At 40.7% G+C, this 25,853-nt stretch overlaps 1 protein-coding gene across 3 annotated transcripts in view; it reads right to left on the bottom strand.

Annotated features, from left to right (window-relative positions):
- Positions 1–25,853, bottom strand: part of ATP10D (ATPase phospholipid transporting 10D (putative)) — an 84,195-nt gene that overhangs the window by 21,196 nt on the left and 37,146 nt on the right. For all 3 annotated transcript variants that reach the window (XM_019553165.1, XM_019553164.1, XM_019553163.1), the window contains 8 exons: positions 22,378–22,582; positions 14,806–14,891; positions 12,983–13,089; positions 11,952–12,083; positions 10,369–10,496; positions 9,934–10,186; positions 4,566–4,795; positions 2,215–2,403 (listed from right to left, as the gene is read on the bottom strand). In XM_019553165.1, coding sequence (XP_019408710.1) covers positions 2,215–2,403; positions 4,566–4,795; positions 9,934–10,186; positions 10,369–10,496; positions 11,952–12,083; positions 12,983–13,089; positions 14,806–14,891; positions 22,378–22,582 — 1,330 coding nt within the window. The remainder of the gene's footprint in view (positions 1–2,214; positions 2,404–4,565; positions 4,796–9,933; positions 10,187–10,368; positions 10,497–11,951; positions 12,084–12,982; positions 13,090–14,805; positions 14,892–22,377; positions 22,583–25,853) is intronic.

The following is a 25,853-nucleotide window of genomic DNA, read 5'->3' as shown; positions in this document are numbered from 1 at the left end:
CAAGAAAGGGAGGAGAGTGGATCCAACTAACTACAGGCCCATCAGCCTGACCTCTATCCTGGGGAAGGTCTTAGAAAAGATTATCAAAGAGGTGATTCTTAACAGACTGGCTGATGGCAACATCCTGAGGGATAGCCAGCATGGGTTTGTTGCAGGTAAGTATTGCTTGACCAATCTTATTTCCTTTTACGACCAGGTGACCTATCACTTGGACAAGGGAGAAGAGATTGACGTTATATACCTTGACTTTAAAAAAACCTTCGATCCGGTATCCCATGATCACCTCTTAGCAAAATTGGCTAACTGTGGCCTCGGCCTCAACATGATCCACTGGCTGGGGAATTCGCTCTGTCGTAGGACCTAGAGGGTGGTGGTTGACGGAAGTCAATCGTCGTGGTGCGCTGTGACCAAGGCTCTGTCCTAGGGCCTATACTATTTAACATCTTCATTAATGATGTGGACATTGGTGTCAGAAGCAGAATGGCTAAGTTTGCCGATGACACCAAACTCTGGGGTAAAGCATCCACACCTGAGGACAGGAGGGTGATCCAGGCAGACCTTGACAGGATCAGCAAATGGGTGGCCAAGAACCTGATGGTGTTTAACACCGAAAAATGCAAGGTTCTCCACCTTGGGAAGAAAAACCTGCAGCATGCTTATGATCTCAGCAGTGCTACACTGGCTAGCGCTACAGACAAAAGGGACTTGGGGGTCATGATTGACCACAAGATGAACATGAGCCCTCAATGTGATGCTGCAGCTAGTAAAGCAACCAAATTCTTGCTTGCCTCCATAGATGTTTCTCAAGCAAATCCCGGGACATCATTCTCCCATTGTACTCGGCCTTGGTGAGGCCGCAGCTGGAGTACTGCATCCAGTTTTGGGCTCCACAATTCAAAAAGGATGTGGAGAAGCTTGAGAGAGTGCAGAGGAGAACCACATGCATAATCAGAGGTCAGGAAAACAGACCTTATGATGAGAGGCTGAGAGCTATGGGACTCTTTAGCCTGGAGAAGCGCAGGCTCAGGGGTGATCTGGTGGCCACCTATAAGTTTATCGGGGTGCTCACCAGGATCTGGGGTAATGTCTGTTCACCAGAGCACCCCAGGTGATGACAAGGTCAAACAGTTACAAACTCCTCCATGACTGTTTCAGGCTGGACATAAGGAAGAATTTCTTTACTGTCCGAGCTCCCAAGGTTTGGAATAGACTGCTGCTGGAGGTGGTTCAAGCACCCACTTTGAATGCCTTCAAGAGACATTTGGATGTTTATCTTGCTGGGATCCTATGATCCCTGCTGGCTTCCTGCCCCTGGGGCAGGGGGCTGGACTCTATGATCTTCTGAGGTCCCTTCCAGCTCTGGTGTCCATGAAATCTATAAAGACCAAACTATGTATTTAGCTGGCCAGTTTTAACACTAAAATCCAAGCTGTATAAACAATGGGAGTAATCACCGAAAAGTCGCAATTTAGCAGGAGAAATAAGGTTCTTATAAGTAACATTTATTTAGAGTAATCACTCGGCTCAATCATGGTTCAAATGGTTTTATAGGAAGTTCAAATGTGGTCACTCAGAGGTTGTCCTCATTTTAACTTCTTTTTTTTTTTTAAGGATCAATTCTAATCAGATGTATAAAGTGATCATTACTACAGGGAGGATAGTACTACCCATAAAACAGCTGCTGAGCAGCAACAAATCCTAGGTGTCAAATCTATGTTTTATTATTATTATTACCGTAAAAAAATTGAAAAGCAGGCACTCCCTAACTTTCTTATGATGCTAGGGTATAGCTACAGTTTTCTTTGGTGAAGATTTTTCATTCTGGATGAGGTATTAACATTGGGCATTTTAATATCACTAGAACATAATAAAAACTGAAAATTCAATTTAGTCTCAGAGCATCTCTCTTGTAAAAGTTACGGACTATTTATATGTGAAAGTCAAATGTATTCCAGACAAGCTTTACCTCACTGCAAACCTTTGCTAGGTTTATATTATGCATTAGCTTTCTGGGCTGTGCAGTTTTAACAATACAGGTGTTCTTTTCCTTCTGGCAAAAGCAGCAAACCAATGAAGGAGAAAGTGATCATTTTTAAATGGCAGTTCTTTTTCTTCTCTCCATGGAAAGAAGTACTATAAGGGAGCACAATAAAAACTATAAATATGCCTCAACACCCCAAATTTTGGCCACAGAGTAACAGAATTTTTTCTTACCTTTTGACGTGGTTGGTTAGGGGATGAAACTACTACGGTATTACAGATTGCCAGAGCCAGAAAGAAGTCAGTGATATACATTGTCTCCAAAGACTGCTCTCTATCAGTTTCTTCTGATTGTTCAAAGGAATGAAAGGAAACGTGACTGAATTTCTCCAAGAGCTGTGTGTCCGGTACCACATCAGTCTCCTGTTTATCAGATTAAAAAAGTGTCTCATTAGCATATGGTCCCAAGGGCCTAATATATTGCTCCTGGAACATTTTCAGTATTCCAAGGTTTTACAGCACTGATGAATGCTATTAAAATGTATGCATCAAGATAGTATGATTGCTGCCCTCACTACTACTGGCACCTTGTGTAGGTAACAGGGAATAAAACTTGCCAAATAAATCTCAGTGACCTCAATTTCAGTGACCTCAATTACAGATTATAATTTGAGGGATTAAACGAGTGTAAATAACTTCCTCTATATAGATTCTGAGCACTTCAGAAAAGAAGCAGCATCCTGGCATCCTCAGCATTTTGTGACTGTTAGTCAGGTCTTAAAACAGGATTGAAGTGGGACAGAGGCAAATACTAATCCTCTGCCCAAGGGAGAAATTCATAGCTAAACAGATAAGACAAAATGCAGTGTCACAGAAGCACAGAAAAGTCTAGTCTTTGTCTAACCTATAAGCAACACTACAGAGTCAGTTGTGACCCGGTCCTAAGCTACCACAGGTAAAGCAGGAGGGACCATAGTGGCCAATGTCATGCTGCTGCACAGGTTGTTAAAATATGTGCAAGAGATCCAAAAAAAAGGGCTATACTCCCCGTTACAGAGGTAGGCAAAAACTCACAGTTTGTACCAGTCTGATCATGAGTCACAATTTCTTCCTGACACCAAATATGACAGTTGGTTTGACCGTGAGTGGAGGAACAAAACCTAGCCAGGAACCTCTCGGCACACCCCAGTCAAAATCCCCAGCCTTGATTGCAGCCAACACCTAATATTTCTGAGGAAAGTGAAAAATAAGCCCCTGACACATGGAGCAGCAGGCAGGGGAAAAATCCTTCCTGGCCTCATATGGCAACCAGAAAAGCCCAGAAGCATGGGAAATACCCATAGTGGAATATAGACATTGCTATGCATCCATCATCCCTGGACAAAAGCTTATCCAACCTCTTCTAGAATAACTTCAATGCTGGAGATTCCACAACTTCCCTGGGCACTCTTTTCCATTGCCTCATTGTTCTAATGGCAAAGAAGGTTTTCCGAATACCCAATCTAAACCTGCTTTGCTGGAACTTCCAAGTCCCTGGTCCATGTTCTGATAGTGGCAGCACAGCCTTGGGTGCTTGCCACTCTAAGGGCTGGAGCAGGCAGCCACCAGGTGGCTGATTGCAGTGGCCGTTTTCAAACATAGGCCAGAGAAGCAGCACTCTGAGCTGAGCAGCCAACGAGGCAACATTGGGCTGAGCTGCTCCTGGAATACCCTGGAGGTAAAGGTGAGGCTATGGGGACAGAGGAGGCCTCATTGCTCTTGGGCATGACCTAAAACTGCACCCTGCCGGGGAAGGGTGGCCTGGCGGGACTGCCAATGGTGAGGCAGCCCCACCCAAATACCTCCATTCACCTCCCTGGTGAAAGGTGGGTTGGGGCGCCTTAATAACCCCTAGCTCCCACAACACCATGGGTACAAGGGTCAGGCACAGCTATGGCTACTTGAGCCCTAGGCAGGGTAAGTCCCCAGCAGAGGTGAGGGGCAGGGATGGCTGTGGCCAACTAAGCCCCCACAGTGGAATGGGACCCTGGAGGCACCAGAGAGGGGGCAGTGGTGAGGCCTGCCCAGAGTAGGGTATGTCTTTACTGCCTGAAGGACTGGGTGTAACCTGGGGTTGAAGAGGGCTGTGGGATGGTTTGAAGAGCAGCCCCAGGGGGTGGGTTGAGTAGGGTTGAACTGGAGTACGCCTGAAGGACAACACATGGGCCAACCTCCACAAAAGCGTGCAGTATCATAGTACTTAGGGTCAGAAGGGTTGTAAATGGAACATCAGGTCTGATCCCCTGCCTCGGGCAGGAATGGGTGCCAGGATCATATCACCCCATTCAAATGTCTGTCCAGCCTCCTCTTGAAGACCCCCAAGGTAGGAGAGAGCACCACCTCCCTTGGGAATCCATTCCAGAGCCTGGCAGCTCTAACTGTAAAGTAATGTCTTCTGATGTCCAGCCTGAACCTTCTCTCTAATGATTTGTGGACGTTATTCCTAGTAACCCTGGGTGGTGCCTGGGGGAACAGAGCCTCCCCTAATTCCTTCTTCATGAGGAATTTTGGACATTTAAGATCAAATGACATCAATCTCTACTTACAATAGGGCTGCTGAAAGCTACATGTCTTGAGCGTGGAATGTCACTGGCTCCATCTTCCCCTCCTGAGGCAGAACAGCCAGCAGCTGCCTGATTCAAAGACTTGCTGTTCAAAGGCTCATTCGCTGTCCTGCAGCTGTGCTCCTTCTGTTTTGGCATGAGGCTCAAGGAGCTACACAGAGCATCTGCTAAATCCTCACCTTCTAAATCTTGATAGGATTCCAGCCTCTTGGCTAAAGATAATTACAAACAAAATCATGGTTCAGTGATGAAAAAGAATCCATCTTTTGTCCAATACCATAAATCAGACTCTCTGGAAGCTTGGAAAACTGAAGTCAAACTTAAAACAAGGAATTGAGCATGTATATTTAAAAACGGATGATGCATTTTATTAAAAGCAAAAGAAAACTGGCACCCAATGAGTATAAGCCATAAATGTGATGCACCTGCAAAAAGACAAATGCAATCTTAAGATGTATCTGAAGAGACAGGCTACAACGTAGCAGTGAGACCTCATTAGGAATAGTTTGTACATGTCCAAAAAGGTGAATTAAAACTGGGACAGGTAGAGACAAAGGCTACCAGGATGATCAAGGGAACAGAGAACCTACCATATGAAAGGAGACTAGAAGAGGTTGGCTTACGTAGCTTAAAAAAAACAAAGGCTGAGAGGGCTATAAATGCATCAGGAAAGGAGAAGCTATTAAACTAAAGGACAATATTATTACAATTACTAATGGGTATAGACTGCCATGAATGAACTTAGGCTGGAAATAAGAAGGTTCAGAATAGAGAGTTTCTGGATCAGCCTTCCAAGTAATGTAACGGGGGCAAAAACCTTTGTAAGGTGGAGTGTGGTAAAAGTATGGAGGGGACTGTATGTTGTGGTGCCTATGGCAGCAGACCATCAGCTCGTATGTACCTGATATTTACCCGTTTATGACACCAGGTTGAGAACACAAGTACAAAAGCTACTGTGAACATGACTCTAAGGGTCTCTGTGAATTTTGCCCAAAGCTTAAATGTTTAAGGGGGAAAAATGATAGATCAATTTCTACAACTGAAAAACAGAAACCTTCTTTTTGTGGCAAGTAAAACCTTGATCATATTCATCACAAGAGGGAAGCCATGCTGAAAACTAAAGGGAAAATGTTGTACTAAAACATATACATTCTCTCAGACTTGGGGCTAGCAGGCCTGCAGTTTTGACCTTGCTGTGGCTTAACACATACACGTGACGTGAGTTTTACTTTCAAGACTTTGGGGTGCAGTTTCCCCAAAACCCTTACACCTATCTCCTTGAAACTTGGTAGACTTCATGCCCCTAGAAGGGGGTACCATTCATCCAAATCAGGCCAGAAATGACAAAGTTATAGGCTGTTTCATCCTTCCCCATTATAGCCTATGGGTGAAACAGCGAAACAGCGTTGAAATGGTGAAACGTTTTGACTTGACTTGTTTTTGTTTTGAGACTGTTTCAACAATATCTGGGGTTTTTTTGATTTTATTGTTTTCCAATACCTCAAAACCTCAAAACAAGTCAAAACAGTGTTGAAAGAAAACTGGAGGCAAAATCTCACACAGCCCTAGTAGTTACTGCACAATAGTGCCAGCATATGTTTTTTTAGGGATGCTTACTATGTAGTAACCTAATACTACTGTGCAGAAGTGTGTTAGCACGGTTTTTGCCCAGCACGCTACTGCACACTTTTATTAGGCTGCTGCGCATTAAGCATCTCATGCAGACACACCCAGAGGGTGCATCTATGCATGCATTTGACCTGGGATCAGTTTACTTGTGAGTAAACTAGTCATGAGTAAATGCTTCCAGGCAGGTGTCTATACATGAAGGGATGCGGGAGCAAATGTGCTGCTCCTAGCAGCAAACTGCTGCCACTTCCTGCGGCCCTGCAATGGGCCCCGGCCACTATCAGGGGCAGCTCTAGGTTCTTCCTGGGTGCTAGCTCAGGGGCTGGCAGGGAGCAGTGCACCAGGAGACATATGTCTCCTGGCCAGGGCTGGGACATTGCACTCTGCCCCCAGGGTGCTGCCTGCTGCTGGTGCAGGGACATTGTCCCCCTGCCCCAGCAGCAGGGAGCTCCCAGCTCTGGCTCCCTGATTGGGGCAGGGAACTTGGAAAGAGCTGCAGGAGAGGGGCAGGTCCTAGTCCTCTGCCCCAGTCCACTGGTGGGACAGCTAGCTGGAAGTTGGGGGCTCACTGCAAGCTACTCCTCTGGTGAATGGTGCAGGGGGCTAGGACCTGCCTCACACCTGCAGCTCTTTTCAAGCCCCCCACCTTGATTACCTGATTGGGGCATGTGGCTGGGACCTGCTCCTGACCAGAGAACCTGTTTCCTGCTCAGCTCCGTGATTGTGAAGCTGGGTGGAGAACAGGCTTGGAAGCTATGTTCCTGCTCAGCTCCATGAGCATAGAGCTGGGGGGGGAACAGGCTAGGGAGCTTGTCCCCCTGCTCAACTCTTTAAGTGTGGAGCTGGGTGGGGAACAGGCTCCCCAGGCCCGGAAGCAGGGAGCACCCACCACTACCTCTACAACCATGGTGCCAGCACTGGGAGATCCTGATCTCCCATCACTGACCCCATGACTATGGGGAGATCAGGATCTCCCAGTCCCCTCTTCCTGAGCGATCTCGGAGCACAGGCCTTGGAGTCCCTGGGCTTGCAATTTCAGGTAGCAAATTTACTCAAAACTAGTGAGGTTTACTGTGCAGTAACCATGTGCACATGTAGACACACAATTACTGTGCAATAAACTATACTACTTCGCAGTAAAGTGTCTCATACAAATGCATCGGCATGATCCCAGCTTGCAGTATGACTATATTGGCTCATGTCTCAAGCTGCAATTCACATATTTTTGCAGAACTGTTCCCTAGCCAGTTTTTTCCCATTTTTATCTGTGCAGCTGTTTATCCCTATCTAAATGTAGTATTTTGTACCCGTCTTTATTGACTTGGATCCTATTAATTTCAGAGCATTTCCAAAATTTCTAATATCATTATTCATTCTAATTCTGCTCTCCAAAGTGATTGAAATCCCTCCTAGGTTGGTATCACATACATATATAACAAATGTACTCTCTTTCCATCATTTAAGTTATTAAAGGAAACACTGAATAATATACGATACCAGAGACACTCCTCACCAAATACAAATCTCAATTCTGCAATGAGCCAGTAATTAATAATTACTCTTTGGGTATAGTGTTCCAACCAGTTATACACTCACTTTACAGTCATTTAATGTAGACCAGGTTTCTTTACTTTGCTTCACATGATACATCACCAAAAGCTTTTAGTGTCAAGATATACCACACCTGCTTCTCCTTTGTCCTCAGGACTTGTTGTCCTGAAACATGACTTAAAATATTGCCAGGTGACTATCATATAAACAGCATAGCCACTGCTACTATGCACCTCTTTCATCTTCTACATTGGGCAATGAAGGAGCATGTACATGATTATATACAAAGAGTATATGTCTGCATAAAATGGCAGATATTCAAAGGAAACCACTAGAGCTTGTTTGCAGTGTTACTCTATCCATCTGAAATATGTGAATAAAAACCCTGTGCAGCATTGCATAAAGATCCCTCTAAAAACTGAACTGAATTATGGGTTCTTCCCATCTTTGTGTTAAAAGTTAAGGTAAACAAAGTCTCTAGCAATTCAAGGTATAAATGTTTCCAGGTACTTGTTTTGTAATCATGGGAACACAGTATGAACTAATCATAAGCACAGTTAACATATGGCATTTTATGGAGCTAACATTAAAAAAACCAAAATGTACACTGCAAACAAACAGATGCATAGTGCTGGGTCTCAATCTTTGAGTAGCAACCTTTAGGTATTAATGAAATAAACAGCAGGGCACAGGTACTAAGTAGTCAACTGTCAATTTTTTTTGAAAACACAAATATATTATTTTATTTTAGGAGTTTAAAATTCTGTAAGTTTTTTTTTTTTACATCTCCTATTGCCTTTCTTCCTTAATGTCTTCTTTATGTATAATGTAAAGAAAACACCTGCATCACTATATCTACTCTATACAGTGGAGTAGATTCTCAAAAGATGCAGAAATTATGTTAGGACTTCTAATTGACTGTGTCCCTGTGACTTTGAAGGAAGCTTTGTCAGTGAGACCACCAAGCAGTATATCATAATGAACTGTAAAATCTAGATTGCCAATACTAAGAAATATCTTGATACTGCGTTACAAATCATTAATTGCTGTTATCTAGCTTGCGTCAGTCCTCCTCAATCTTATGCAGAATATAAGCCTTGCCTACTGCTTAAATAGTATATTTCTATAACATTCAGTATTACTTAATAGTACAAGCACCAGGTAAGTGAACTTCATTGCATTCCTGTATTTTTTTGTTCTGATCTAACTAGATAATAGAATATATCACTGAACAAATTAAATAAAAGTGTCTCTAAGGCTACAGTATATGTAATTTCCTGCTCTGCCTAGAGTTGAATCTTGTTTTGTTTTTATAGGCACCCCTGGAATCAGTAACTTTAAGATATATACAGCATCTCATTAATATATTGGACACATGGCATTGAAAATTCAGTACACAGGCTACTGCAACATCAGTTAACAGTGTTTTCACCTATTTTCATATAGCAGTTAACAAACATGTTAAACAAAACGAGCTACAGTGGAACAGCAGGTCTTTGAAACCTAATAAAAATTCATCAAATTAATATACACATCTGGTAGGCTTTCCACTGAAATTGCTTGTGAATTAAAACTAGAGATGTTATTAGGGCCTTGATTCAGCAAAGTACTTAACAAAGTAATTTCAGTGGGACAACTCTCATGCTTAAAGATAGGTATATGCTGAACTGAAGTCTAAACAATGCTCCAGAAAATGAAGAAAGATTATTTCAAATCTGTGCCATGCTGGTGAATTGAGGATTTGTACCCTAAAATGCTGTGTGGAGTCTGGTCACATAGGAAAGTGCACAGGTTATTTGCACGCTTTCTTAATTACACAGTTTTCAAAACTACATGGTGAGAAGCAGAATGCACTAATGTGATTTCATTTGGTCAGAGAGAAAAACACTTTACACTGCACACTAAATATTTTTGCATTGTACATGACTATTAGCATAATGGATCCTGTAAACAGATCACAAGACTCATAGGAGATAACATATATATGTGTAAGGATGTCAATACTAGGCAAAGTATAGCTGCTGATAGGGCTGGCTGATATGCCCTTCAACGCAAACTACTGTACATGTGTGCTGCCTAGTGGACAAAAATGTACCCCACCCAGTTTAAACTTTTGCTTTCTGTAGCGATATACAATAATTGGCTCCTGACACATTGTTTTAGTTCTTACTGTTTTCCTCATGGCAGTATTCATGTCCTGCAATGCTGCATCTTCGGAAAACCATTTTGTTTTCAGTGAGGGTTCCAGTCTTGTCAGAGAAGATGTACTGGATTTGCCCAAGGTCTTCAGCAATATTCAGTGCTCGACACTGAATAGTGGAATCCATTTTCTCATGGTAAAAATCAATATCATTCTCAATTAAATAGATCTGCCCCAATTTGACAATTTCAATGGAAACATATAAAGAAATAGGGATCAAAACCTGTCAAAATAAAATGAGGGGATTAAATTCAACTAGTTAATCAGCTAATGATTTAAAGTCAAATTACTAGTGCAAATCACCAGTGCTTATCTGGAGTAACTCCAATTAAGTCAAAGGAGTTATTCCACAAGTATAAATGAGAAGAGAATTGTCCCAGGTTCTTTAAGGTAGACTGAAGTTACCTGTAATAAGATGATCATTGTCCAAAACATATAGAATCCTGCCAATGCTGGTGGAGTTGATTTTCCATCTGGCTCAGGAATATTAAAAAAAGGCATCTCTGAATAGCTACTTAACCAAAGGCCATGACCTTAAAAATGGTAACAAATTGAAAATGAGTGAGCTGTATGTCTGCTGGACCATAGTTGAGTATCACAGTAACTGCTCGAAAGAAGAACAGGTATCAATCACTATGTACTGGCATTTAAAGCTACCAGATGTTATCTTTTTATATTTTCTCAAGAAAAATGCTTTTTCTCTACATTGTCTTCTTCTAAACTGTGAATCAGATTTTCTTGGGCTCTATCAACAGCACACACGTTAACACTTTGAAAACTTAATTAACCCATCAACAATCAAAATTCTGTTTAATTCATCCATCAACAATATACCAATCAACAATCTGATGTACAATATTGGGTACAACAAATAAGGCTCAACCCTGGGTTAGCTTGCTTGGATGACTCCCTTATTTTAGGAAACAGTGGGTTAACAGCCCACCAAGACTACTTAACAGCTTGTAAAACAATATGCATGCAAAGCAGTTTGTATCTAAATTATAAAATTGGCTATATCAGGAAACGTTTAAAAATCCAACCTTAAAAAATGTTACAGCTAATCCAAGTGGGCTACTGATATAAGACTCAGGTCTGTTCAATCTAATCTGAAGTTTTCAGGTGCCATTTTAACTAACCTACTTATTTTGATTTATTATAAAAAATGTCCTGTTCAGACTCAGGGTGCAAGCTCAGATTTTAACCAAAACCCTCCACAACCATACACACTGGGCTTTTCCTTCTTTGTCATTTCATTTTCCCTGAAAAAGCTAAAAATATATGAGCTCTGGAACACTACCAGTTAGATCAAAAGAAGACTGATTGGAGAAGCATGTTCCAGATTTGAAGGCTTTTCAGAGAAATAGTACCCCTCCTCTTTTCTCTCTATTAAACTAGAGATTAGGAACTCAAATACAGTATATGTCTCAACTGGTTTGATGTTATAAGGGAGAGAAGGCAGTTTCTGAGGTATCTGGTAAGAACACCACTTTTTCTGCCTGCAGAATTTATCTGAATAACAGTGTCTCAGCCGTACAGTCAGTACAACAGTTTTAAAGTTGAAAATGCTTTTTTGGCATACAGATTTTATACTGTAGATAAGCCTCAGTCTTCAACTTTCAGGGCATGGGTTTATTGTTATTGAAAGTAATTCACTTAATGTTTTCCAGGTCACTTTTTTGAAACAGTCTTCTGATAGGATGAGTGAAAGAAAAATTAGTTTTAAGATGGAGCTTGATAAATTTATGAAGCCGGTTATATGATATAAATGTCTGCAATAGAAGTGGACTGAACTAGATGACATATGAAGTTCTTTCCTGTCCTATGTCTTACATCCATTCTTAAACAAATTATTGGTTGGTAAAAGAATTGGCTTCCTAGATTACTGAGGGTATATACTAATACCCCAGCTGACTGACGACATTAAGTATAAAGCCCTGTAAAACTGGCAGGAAAAAAAAGTACTAGTTTGTAAAGTATACTTTACTTACCCAAAGCACCAATTAAACACATCAAAATTAGAAGAAGAACACACCAAAGGACATCAGTATTCAGCCTCCTTTCCAATTTACTGCGTTTGTAACGAGGGCCACTGTTGTTTAGCATTGCTTTGGTTTCATGACCTGTAACATGTAGGCAGATAGGTAAACCAAAATTCAGATATGTTGAAGAAAGAGAAAGGTGAATGTTTAGTATTTATCAATTAATTAGTATTTGAACACAGACCACATTCTTGGCCAAGGTAATTAACTGCTAGGACAATGCATTTTATTAATTCTGCTCTCAAAACAGAACAAAAATATAAGTCTTTGTGTGGCCATGTGTGTCTTAAATCAATAATTTCCCTCCTAGCTCTTGAAAGTTGCACTCTGGAGCTGAATTATTTTTCTCTACATAAACATTAGTATATGGTAAAGGTACCAGATTGGGAGCTCTGGATATGTTTGTCCTCTGTCACAGAATAGACACAGAAAAGGCAGCAACAGTGAAGACCCTGAAAGGTCTAAGAGCATTCAGTCTCCAGGCCCATTCCACTCCTTAGGCTTTCTTCTGAGTCTACCAACAGTTTATGCTAACTGCTATGTGGGAGAGATAAGAGACATGGGAGAACTCTCTACATGGATCTGGACTGACCACCATGCCCAGCTGAGATGGCACAGCAGGTATAAACTATGAGACAGAACACTCTTATTTCAGATAACCTGCTGAATAGCCACCCATTAGCAGTTCTTCTAGCTAAAACTGACTTGTACTAGATTCAAAATAACAATCGAAACATTTAAGACTCAATTTCCCACTCTTCTTTTTCAATTAGCCTGGCCAGATGGGGTTTTCTATGTGATCTGCAGTGACTTCTGCATAGGGGTTCATCCCCAGACTGGTTAACAGTTGAAGGCAAGTCTTTTACTTATCTGCTAAGTTACCATACTACTTCTTATGGTAGGTAAGCAACACTATAAGAGGACATCTTGAAGAAATTATGTTTCCATGAAAATCTGTGTAACCCACCAGGTTCACTAACCTGCATACACCACAATGCCCACAACAGCTTCTGTGTTTCTGATTGTGCATCCTCGCATTATCAAGTTTTCTTTACTGAGGCCCACTCTCTCCTTGTTTGAATGTTCACTGCAAAAGAAGTGAATTATTTAGTTTTACTTCACATGTATCTTGGACTCCCCCAAAGCATGTTAAAAGCTTTCTGGGCCAGACCTTTCAAAGTATTCAGAACCAGCAGCTCTGACTGGGTGTTTTTACACATGTTCGAGGGCTGGGGGAGAGGACGATGATTTAATTTGAGCAGCTCCAAGAGCCACTCTAAATACAGCACGTGCAGCATCTCATGTATCAGTGTCCCTGTGCTTCAAAATGGTGATGGGGGTTGCTTTAACTAAAGCTTATTCAATGAGTTTTTGTTAAAGCACCCCCACTGCCATTGTGAAGCACAGGGACTCTGATACACGAGATTCGGAGGATGGCTAGAGTGTGCTAATTAGCACACAGCAGCAGCACAATTCATCGAGTCTGCTTTGGCATGCTGTAACTACAGTACGTCAGAGCAGCCTCTGGGCATATCTGCGGGTACCAGATGTTCAGAACAACTCAGCACTTGACATGCTGAGAGCTTAAAAGCCCAGAGGAGAGAGCTGAGAGGACGCAAACTGTGAGGGAACAGTCCACAAGAAAAAAGGAAGCAGGCTGAAGAGCTTGTTGCTTACAGGGGCCAGGCTGTTGTACTAGGGCCAGAGCCAAAGAGTTCCTCTCCTAGTGTCTGGGACATGGAAGAAGAGTTCTGTTTTATTTATTTGTTGCTTGTTTGGAACTTTAAAGACTGTGTTTTACTTCAGAGGACTGGTTGAGGAGCTCCTCTGGGAGCAAAACCCACCTGCAGAAGTCAACAGGCTAGGCAACCCGCTTACATCATGTCACCTTCTGAGTCTCTTAAAACATGATTTCACCTTGTATGTAGATATTACTGAACAATACGTTAGCTATGTCCCTAAAACATTCTACAGCCCCATCCTTTCCAAGGCAGGCATACACAAAAACGATATGACTAATGCACCATTAAGACCTGTCAATACTAGACAGTAAAATCTTAAGTGTTTCATAAGCATGCTCCTCTGACAGTTTAACTATAACAGAGATAGGCCTAGAGGAAATCTATGTGCATTTTTAGATTGATCTTTTATAACTTTTCTTCTATTTATAAATTTAACTGTGAAAAAGGCTGGTAAGGAGGGCCACTGTAGGAATGTAGTGTTCTAATATTAAAATGCAAATAGGCTGCATTCTTTTTTTTGTATCTTATATGGTACTTTTTACAAAAAAATCCTTGTGCCCTTTACAAAAGTGATTAACTTGCCCAGGGTAACCCAGAAGTCCTGTGGCAGAATCAGGAACAGATCAGATTTCTTTGTTCTCAGTTCTGGGCTTTTCAGCATTACACAATGAAGCTTCCCCAATCAGATAATGATTTTGAACAAATATTAGGGAAAGAGCTATTGCACAGATATCACAGATCTTTAAACAGAGATATAAAAACTATTTTGAAGACATGAGGTGCCAGAACGAATTATGGCATGAATGAAGTTCTTGAAAACCTTATTATAATAAACACTAGCCAAGGAGCTTCCCCATTCAGAAGTTGTTTGTGCAGGAAACATTCCTAGGGTTCCATGTCTGCTTGGCCACCTCTAGAAAACCTATGATACAAATGTATTCGGACAAAGGGATGTAAATACAAGTGATCTTTAAGATAAATATAAAAAGCCTTCAAAAAATGAACAATGACAATTTGCCACAATGAACGGTGCAGCTTAAACAGTTCCCACCCCTACTTACACAAAGCCTCGGAATCTACTGAGGTCATTGCTGGGACTTTCGCACTCTATTCTACTTGAAAATTTTTCTGGATCAATTTCAGAGACCTGGAGTCACAGAAAAGAACATAAAACTCAGGTCAGGGGTATAGCAAGTTAAAAGCAATGAATTCATAGATACAGGTATTGGTGTTTCACAATCCAGCTTCAAACCTTTCAGTTGTCCATACTGGCAAGCACTGCAACCTGGAATAAAAGCAGGGATTTTTCTAAATTAGAATGCGAAGTGAAGGAAAAGACTGCCCATACAAAATTAAGTCGGGGAAAGTTTCAGTTATATTGCTGATCCTTCATGGACATCTTTGAGAAGGGAGGGAGGGAAGAAGAGGAATAAGCACTGAGTGGACTCTTAAAAAGCAAAGGTCTTATTTTCATATGCATTTCTTTAGTGATGGATGAAAGTGAAATGGAAAATGCTATATAAATAGAATTGTTTTTAAACTAAATGGTTTCTGATATTACACCTAGGATGCAGGCTGAGCTAAAAGAAGGAAAGTTTAATGATAAAACTTCTAGGTATGACTACGTTTAATTAGTGCCAGAGTAATGATCATCATGAAAAACAGAAGTACAAGTAATGAATTAAAAGTAGAACTTTTAAGAATAAAAAAAATTAAAGGGTGTGTTCAGCAAATACCCTAAATGATAAGGAATAAAAGCTGGCAAATACTCAGGAAAAACATACTGGACCTGATTTTCAGAAGTACCACACACCCATAATTCCACTTGAAGTTAATGGATGTGTGAACCCTCAGCACTCCTGAAAATCTGGCCCACTAACAGAACAATTTCTATACAGATTGCCTTTCTCATGAGTTCTCTAAAAAGTCCACTGCTCTTAAAAAAAAAAAAAGAGAGGTAATTAGCCTTTTCAAAGAAAGATGCAATTAGCCTTGTTAGTCTGAACTGCCTTCTGCCTTGAAAGAAAGATTCGAATGTCTATACAGGAAGTACAAGTTTACAATTCAAAGTATTCATTAAAAATGCCTTTCATAATGAAAGCTTTCAAACACGTTTGAATTCTCACAATTATTTTTTACCAAATCAGAAGGATGCCAAGCTTGAAGTTAACATATAAATCCATAACATGTCAAAGTCAGAAATCTTAGCATTTTTGTGTTTGCACAAACCTTGGCAGCCTGCTGGGGATTTTCTGACAGATTGTGTGCACTGTATTACTGTCAAAGGTGCCTTCAGACTCAGATATATGCCTCTGGTCATATTACAAACTCAAATAATTACACACATAGGGCCTGCTTCTCCACGGACCTGTCCCTTGCTTACTTATGCAAAATTAATGCAAAATTAATGCAAAGTATCCTGTAAAACAGGGATATCAAATATATGGCCCATGACCTGTAGCCAGCCCACAAAGGCCCCGGTGCTGCTCTGTTGACCCACTACCTGTGCCAGACTGGTCCTAGCTACCTGTGGTGCTTGCTGGAACTCGGCCCCAGGCTGCACTGCCCATGGCGATGGGGCCAGTCCCAGTTCTGGGCTGCATAACCCATGGCACTCACTGGGTATAGACAGCATCTTGGTCTCATGCTGTACTGCCCACGGCACATGGTTGAGCTGGCATCTAGGACTGGCCCAAGTGGGTTCCACATGTGCTGGATCAGGCATCTGGATGGGGTTCCATGAGCCTCATTCAGCCCATGGACCAGCCCCATGCCACTCGTTTGGTCCACAAGACCAGATGGTTTTGACACCCTTGCTGTAAAATGCTATCATGCTGATCCTGCAGTGTTTTATCCATACTTTGTACAAGTATAAGTGATTACATAATGAATGGGGCAGTATATCTACAAACTGGAAATAAAATAACTATATCAATTTTGGTTCAAACCTGTAATTATTATCAAACTTGTAGTTATTTTGGTGAAAGTCTGAACACTGTTTAAGAGTGCCTTAGTTTGGGTTAACTACAAAAACAAACAGTTACTTACTCTATAGCAACTGTGGATGTTGGAGGACATGCAGTCTGTGAGGATCTCAGTGTAGGTGTACATGTGCATCATTCATGCGAGATTACAGTCTTCTGAATGACAGTGTCCATCAAAGCTATACATGCCCCTTGTGACTCCATAAGTATAAGGCTTAAAGGTCAGGGAAGCCACAAATCTCCCTTGGTTTCCTTTTAATTTGAAATCCATGTTGCTGAGAACTGCAAGAATCAGGGGTCATGGGATGCACATGGAGTGCAGCACATAGAAAAACCATATTTATTGTAGAGCAACTAATTTCTATTTCTACTTAAGTTGGTATCAGTGTAGATCCCACTATGTCCCCTCTGAGTGGGTATGAGTGGTCAGTCCCATTAATCAGAGTGAGCCGGATGTGCTGTTCTCAGCTTGACATCACATCGGGTGACCATGTCAAGGAGTAATGTAAACAAAGTCAGTATGCCATGTAGTCGCTTTACTGGCATCAAATATGGACACATTTCTGAAGCAGGTGAAAGACACTGCATGCAACCAATTTAGTGTACCTTTATATTTTGAGGGAAAAGTTTGTTAATAACAGGAGGAGATACATCACTTTATCCACTTAAGAGTTTCTATGATGACTCAGCTTGTCTTCTCAGCAAGATATAGCTAAGAAGTGATCAGGGGCCAGACTGAAAAAGGACATGACAGAGGCTAAAGCATTTGGTCTTCCCTACATAATGGAGAAAAACTCTGGGAATGTCCACAATATATAGCAGTCATTCTCAACCTTTTTAGTTTGGAGGCACATTTGGATAAACTCAAGGCACTCCTTGGCAAATGGCAGTTCTTAGTTTTCATTCTTTTTTTGCCTACATAAAAATAATAGAGCAGTTTTTCTATTGCAAATAACTTAGAAAGGCCACAACTACAAATTTCTATTTGAAACCTGTGGGTTTATCTTGAATCATGCTTGAAAACCTAACAATGCTAACACTGTGTGGCACTGTGGTAAGAATTGCTGGTATATAGTCTCTCTTTCATTATATTGAGCGTGGCTTTGTTTGAACTCAGAGACCACCTTAGAGATAAACTTAGGATGTGGTCTCAGACCTTCTTTTCTGTGTAATTATGTGTAGGAAGGCCCAGACACAGGGTTCTGTTGCCAAATTGAAGGGGCTGAGGCCAAACTGCAGAAGTATGTGTAAGCAGAAGGCTTCAAAACCTATTTCTGAGTGACAGTGGAGTGAACATTTGCAGACGTGACAACCAGCTTGATCAGCAAAGTAAAGAATGCAATCAACATATCCAGCTAAAACAAGTGATGAAACCGAGCACAAGGCCTTAAAGGAACATTATAAAGGAAGACCATGCATTAAATAACCCAAATATCCTATGATAGCTTAGCTTATAGTAGTTGATGTAACCATATCTTAGCTGCTGTTTTGCCATAATAGAGCTATTTTAGTTAAGATTCTTAAGTTGTAAAAACAAAGCAGCTGTGTTTACAGAAGACAGTAAATTTTGGAGAAGAAAAAAAACAGATGATGACAAGTAATATTCCATAATGGTGAAGGAAGGAGATAAGGAATCCTTCCTTCCAGAAATGTAATCTTCATAGGCACATCCCAACTAAATTGCAACTAATAGACATCTTTCATGTCCACAAGAAAACTGTCTCAGTCCTATTCCAAAGGTTTCAGTGAAACAAAGAATTTTAAATAAAACCTATCAGAGAACACTAGTAGAATATTAAGATGAACCTCTATAAATTTAAGGTATAGGCTGGCGGGAAATTTGAACCCAGCAAATTCAAGAAGACCTGCTGCCAGTCTGCCTACCACCCTCTTCCCCTGCCTGAGTCTCCCCAGCTGGTATAGGTAAGAAATTATGTTGTGTGTCATAGGTAGCTATCTGGATGGGGATAAGTGTTTGTGTTTTGAGGCACAAGCAATAAAAGGTTAGGCTGTAGACCTGTTTCTTGCCTCTTTTACCAGTAGCCAACCTACAAATCTACCTGTAATTTAGGTAACAGCTGACCTCCTGCACAGTGGTGATGGCAGACCAGAAAGACCATCATAAAGGGAGGGTGATGTATCGATCAGTTCAATTGAGGCTCCATCCACTCAGGAGGATAATATTGTAAGACTCCACACAGGAGTTGGATTTCTAGGACGTGTGTAATATGAAGAAAGCCCTTGAAAAGCCTTGATACTATAGGATGTGAACATACTGAATGCAACTGAATAGGAACATGGTCTACTGATATTGCTGTAAGATGGACTTTGAAAAAACTATATGCCAATCTAGCCTATTCCAGTGGCCTGTAGTTAAGGACTTTTGGTATAAGAGCCTCAGCTGGGTCCAAATTATTTTGGACTGCCTACATGAGGAACTGTTTCTATTTGGAGGAGCAAGTTTTCATAGACAATGTCTTTCCTGCTCTGTAAGATTTTATGAATCTGCTGAGAATAGTTTCTATCGGTAAAGCTCAGCTGCCATTATAAGTCATCATGAGATTGGGAGGGCTGGTTGATTGTGGCTTTGAGTTATCATGGCTGAATAACACAAGACATAAAGGAAGTCAAAAGGACATGTGCAAGTGGTCAGACACCTGCAAATGTCTTAGCCAGTAGGAAGCCATCAAGGTTTTCATAAGCTCATCTGATCTAACCTTGGATATTACCAAGGGAATCAGGTAAAAATCAACAAAAGGCCTGAAGAAGACAGGAAGGCATCTAATGAGAAGCCTAGTGCTCCAAGTACCTTTCTGAAGCAGAAGTTTGGGCACTTGGGGCTAAATCTGAGCTCACCCACTAGCTATCTAATGTGTAGCTGCCTGCACAGTTCAAATTGGGTATCTGTTCCAGCCTCTTGGAGAAGGACCTGCAAGCAGGGGAAGCTCCATGTAAAGAAGACTGGTGTCTGCCCTCAGTACTGTTTATGGAGTGTTCCCAATGACTGCAATGCAATATGCATGAACAACATTACAAGGAAGGACTTCTCCCCTGATTGGGTAGCATCATCCTCCCTGAACAACAGTAAGGCTTCCTCTCGCTCATTTTCATCCTGTATTCATTATGCTTTCTTTCTTGGTTTCCTAGGCTCTAGTCTCAACAGGAAGGCACTCTTATCTCCATCTGGTATGTGGTGTTCCTCTTATAAAAAGTGGTTAGGTTGCTCTTATACAAAGTGGAAGGTCAGGATTTAAATCTCTTTTGGGGGAGGTGAACCTAAAAGTTGGGTATTTTGGGTTTCTCCTGTCCTGGTTGGGAGAACAGGGAAAAGGATACTTCTGGGCTGCAGAAAGCTCTTGCTGATACATGCCCTGATAAGTTTATCATCTGGGTGTGAATGAATGGCTATTATGTTTCCCCTTAAGTGTGCTGTCCTAATTTCCAGCTGTTTTATAAGCATCCTTTGTCCTCTGAAGTGTCCAAAGAATGTGAATTGATATTCTACTGTGACTCCCATGTGTTTTCAATGGACTGGATAGTAAGCAATTTCAAAGTATACATTCTGCCTGTCAAGAACCAAGAACCAATGCTTAAGGAGAATAATGGAGGAAACTATTCTAATCCTTCACCTAAGAGAAAACATATGAACAGGATGTTCTGCCTCTTTAAGAGCCTCAGGCTGCCAGCCCTATTCCATAATCAGACCTAGCTGTGAATAGGTCAGTTGATCCTAAGAAGGGCTTGGAGTTTAGCTGCAATACAGAAGTTACAAAGAAACTGTAGGTTTTTCCATTATGTCCCACAGCAAGGGGACTAGAAAAAAAGGAGAAAGAAAGAACAAATAATATGTCCTGACCCATGGTGGGCATAGGAACAGCTTTGAATGTTAAACAGTCATTGAGGTTTCTCTAATGTGACAGATGCCTCCATCTCTAGAATATCTGCAGTGTTCAAAGGAGTGACGTATCAGTACTGGTGCTAGGGACTTAATTGGCAGACAAAGATGAAAAGTCCACTTGTAGTGAAGCAGGATGCTGTTGTTCCTGTAGTTCAGCTGTTTCTGGTAGACTGTCATAAATCAGAGAAGCTGATGGAGGAAGTGGTCTTTTCCTCAAATGCAAGACTTACTTGCATGAGATGGTGGATACCAGTAAGCTCAGTGGGGCAAAATTACCATGCTGTAGTGGGAGTATTCAGCATTCTTCGTGCTAGTGTCTGTACTGATACCAGTAAGTGTCTTGGTACAATTATGCTTCTGATTCTTTCAGTGGTATTAGTACTAAGCTGATTCCTGGAGCTGGGATCAGAGTTAGTCTTTGTTTCTATACTGAAAATGGCTCCTCTTCACCAGAAGTTCAAGTTTAGCTGGTTTTATTTTGAATCTTTAGGTAGTCAGTCTTTCTGGGAAGTCCTGGCTTCCCATTTTAAGTTTCTTTTCAGATCAGTCCCTCTTAGTGTTGGACTTCATCACCAGGGACTTCTGTTGCCAGGGTAATGCCAGGAATTTTCTTGGCATGGTCTTCTCTGCACTGGTCCTTGCTATTATTCTTCTACTAGATGGGGCACTAGATAAAACTGACTTGTTTAACACCCATACTGTAGAGCTCATGCCTTTAGGATCAGAATATCTCTTTAGCCATTACTGTAGAAAAGCAAATGTCAACTGTGTGATTTGTGCCTTGTTCTTGCCAAAAATTAAAGGCACTTAGGAGATAACCGTATATCAAGCAGATACAGCAGATGCCTTTTCCACTTAAAGTATCTATCTTTCAGAGTCAAGAATTCACTGGAGAACAAGCAGGCAGGGCTAGACACCTAAAGTTTCAGAATTTCTGTACAGGGTGCATGTATGGAGCTGTACACTGGGGGGACATAAGTATTCCATGCAGATTGGTTAATATTCACAACAATCATATGCATCATAAAACTTCCTAACCTTTCTGGGTTTCTGACATATGAAAGAACTTAGTCAGAGCTAAGAACTTAGTGAGTTAAGCACTGTTCAGGTTCTGTCATACTGCCACAGGCACTTAGAGGGAACTAAGGGAGGGTCATGACTAACCTTCCCTCCCTCTTGTAAGAGTGTATAAGGAGGCACAGAGCATGCTGCTCTTTAAAAAGACTTTGATTTCACATGCCTGAGGCATGTGTATACCCACAGTGGGATTCACAGTGAAACATAATAAAAAATTATTTTTTACTCACTTAAAGTAACTCAAAACAAGACATTCTTAATCTGAAATGTGTGTCCACACACAAATTTGCCCCACAGTAACTAAGAAGTAAAACTAAAGTTATTTTGTATGTAAACTGGGTGTAGAAAAGCCCTACTTCAGCAACTAATGAAATGAATGAGAAAGCTTTTTAATTGAATCCATGGGCAAGGAACACCAGTTTTCTTAAATTATTATGCAAGAGGCAAGGATTCCTTAGGGTGATATCTTTTACTATGTAGTTGAGATAAAGTTAGACAAGCTTTCAAATGTCAGACCTCTTGCATTCAATAGCTTATCCAACTTTATCCCAACTACATCGTTGGTCCAATAAACAGTATCACCCCAAGGAATCCTTGTGTCTCATAATTTCTGGACCATCGCAGCTACATCACTCTTACAGTATCTTAAATTATTAAAAATGCACAACTGTTACCTGCTCTGCAAATCCTCTCACCACCTGCCTCTGCTTTAGATTGGTCTCTCCGTCAAGTCCTGCTGTTTCGATGTGACAGATCCCGTCTGGATCAGTAGAATATAACAGCACCATATCCGCAGGAATTATTTCATTACATGAAAGTCGAATGAAGTCTCCAACATTCACATCTTTCCAGCACTGATCTATGTATTTCTTTTCTTTCCTGAAATATACATAAAAAGTAAAATAAAAAATTCTACTGCCTAAAAGAACTTACTGTTAGTAGATGATTACAGTACAAAGTGTATACACAGTTAAAAAAAATACTTAGTCCAAATCCATATATACAAAAGTGCCTCTAAGCCATCAATGCTCATAAGACATTATTAACTTAGGGTAAATGTATTCTGTATGAGAATTTAAACCATTGTATTCATTGCCTAGGATGTAAGTCAGCAAAGAATTTAGCTCTATGTTTTTTATTTCCTAGGAGAAAGTAATATTCACCTATTATGTGACTTTCAAGCTATGAAAATGAAGTGGCGAATCTTCAATCTCCTTTCCTAATTACCCTTTCAGAACAGCTGTTCTTGTTTCTTAGTTGGATGGGCTCCTATCAATATGTTAAAACAGTCACTTGTCAATTCACTGATGTTCAAAATAAAATTCCACTTGGAAATATCCATACTGTATGTAAATACAATATAGTATACTACCATTCACTGCTTCAGTGCAAATCTGTGTGTAGTCATGTATTTTGGTTTAAGAATGCCCTGTTTTGTGTGACTTAAGTGAGTGAAAAATAATTTGTGATTATGTGTCAGAAAAAGACGTGCATGTGTACACATGCACATGCGCACACACACAAATGCTGCTGCTTTATCTCTTTGACCTCTGCATTAAGCAGCATCAGCCTATTACAATTCCCAGAGTGAAGTCTATAAAAGTTCATGGCTCTGAGCACTTTTCAGAATTGGACATTGTTATGGAATGAAAAACAATCATAAGCAATAATTAACTTTCCATCTTTGCCTGCTGTTTAGTTTTCACCTGAGGCCACTATCCTTGTATATAATCAGAGCTGATTACTGGGAACATCATTAGGATTATGAACAAAATTCGGATTTCAAGTGAGGAGTAAGCAACATTGGATGACCTGGAGGAACAAATGTAAACTGCATGAGTACAGGTGGAGGCAGTATTGCTATTGTCTGATGGGATCAAATTTTGCTGTCTGAGGGGGCATTTACATGTCGCGGTATGGAAAAATTGCCACGGCACAGTACATGTGGCTTCTGTGCCATGTGCACAGCACATGGTTAAATTTCACCGCTTCACTGCCACAGCAACACGCTATACCCAGAGAGCACACCACTATGGTGACGTAGCCGGTGATCACGTGCAGACACACATGATCACTACATCATCATAGTGTGCTGCCTGGCAACGCTGCACATCACTACGTCACCATACGGCAATGTGTATATGCACCCTGAATGAATGTTTGTGGGCATCTCTCTGTGTAGCCAGAAGGCATTTTTGGTGATGAGCTACATTACCCTTAGTAATGGCAAAAACATTTTGCTGAAGATAGGTCTACCCTAAGAGATCGGCCAATGTGCTAGTTTTATCTGGCTTGTCAAATCTATGTACTAGTATTGGGTACAAATTTAATAACAATAATAAAAAACCCTCTGCCCAATAAGAAGAAAGCTTCATTTATTAGAATTTATACATAAAAATTGGTGCTAGTATATCTTTAACAATGCAGGCCTGAAGCAAGAGGGCACAAATAGCATGAAATTAAATATTTTACTGACAACTAAAATCAGTTATATAAAAGGGCTGCAGAACATAGTGAAAACCACGCTAATTTCTGGTGGAGGAATAATGCATCCCAAGAAAATAAGTGTCAAAATGTAACTATACACCTTGATGCATTGCATCTTCTCAACAAGAATCTTCACAGTGCTATTTCTGAAATGAAACCTAGCAAATCTAGATTGACTCGCCAGCCAACATCTAAAGTTGTTTAGCCATTTTTCTGTCATGCTCCTGTCTAGAATTCTCAAGGCGTACCCTACAGGACTCATTAATATTAAGAGCTCTGACAATGTTTACATTCTCTGACAAGTCACAACATACCATGAATTTGAAAATGTGTTATGTTGCTCTGCTAGCAAATACTATATTAAGACTATATTAAAAGCATGTATCTCTTAGCACTAATGATAGATGTGCTTTAAAATGTGTCTGTGTCACATGAGGAAGGGCATTTTGAGCCTGAAAACTTGTCAAACATCCCTCCCAAATGTTGGTTGCAATAAGTGATATCATAACAAAAAATCCTTACTTCTCACAGGAACAGAGATATATTTATGTCCAAAATTAATACATTTTTTTATTAAACTGTAGAAATATTAATGCATCATACATTTTACACAATTACTGTGTAAATTAAGACTCTATAAGATAAAGAGGGCTCAAACATCTAAAAGTGGTTACAGAGGAGTTCTTGGAAGGATCAATTCCTGAAAAAAATTAGTTGGGAAAGATATCTGAATAACATGGATATAGAAAGATAAAAGGGGACTTTACAGATAATGAGTGATTCCCAGCCATTTACTGGGGGCTGTGAGTGCAAAGTAGATATAATATTCACCAAATCAGAATTCTTTGCTTGCTCAGTTGATTGGGGGCAGCGATTGCCAAGGCTTCTACCAACTGTAACATGGTCCTAATTATTCCAACCTGTTAAACACTACAGCATTGTTGACTAATTTAAAATTTATGCCCACTTCGCAAGATGCAAAAGACAGTGCAGAATCAGGTGAAGGAAGAAGTTATCGATTATTCTAAATTCTTAAGCCAGGATGAAAGACGGTCTGCAGAGCACAAAAGAGATAAAAAGTAATGAAATGAATGATGTAGCCTGGGGTGACTTTAGGGAAATGAGTACAAGGAGCTACCTCTGATACAGTGAGCGAAAGGAAACCCATGATTAAATTTGATGTGAAAACAACTTAGGTCAAGGAATTCAATGGGAACTCTTTAGGGAAACAACCTTTGCATTTTCCCCTGATAATAGGGTAACAAAATAATAACTAGAGGTGGAATAAAGCATAAGCATTATTGTCTCCCCTGAGTTTTTTGCCTACACTGTTCCCTATCATAAAATTATCAAAACCAACTTGACTATGCTGACAGTGTTGAATATCCGTGTTTAGTGGATGGTAAGAATATGGACAGTTAAAAAAAAAGAACAAAAAGTGTAGCCATTGCTTATTTAGTGAATTCAGGCTGAAAACATAATTCCTTATTATGGTTAGAGAAGTGGGCGGATCTGAACAGGATGCAGTTCAACAAGGACAAATGCAGGGTGCTGCACATGAGGAGAGGGAACCAGCATTATGGTTATAGGTTAGGGGCTGACCCTCTCAGCAGCACAGAAGCAGAGAAGGATCTTGGAGTCAGGATTGACTCCAGGATGAATA

Source organism: Crocodylus porosus, unplaced genomic scaffold (assembly GCF_001723895.1).
Source record: "Crocodylus porosus isolate Cpor-Errol unplaced genomic scaffold, CroPor_comp1, whole genome shotgun sequence".
Classification (NCBI taxonomy): domain Eukaryota; kingdom Metazoa; phylum Chordata; order Crocodylia; family Crocodylidae; genus Crocodylus; species Crocodylus porosus.
This window is presented reverse-complemented; position numbering and strand designations above follow the sequence as displayed.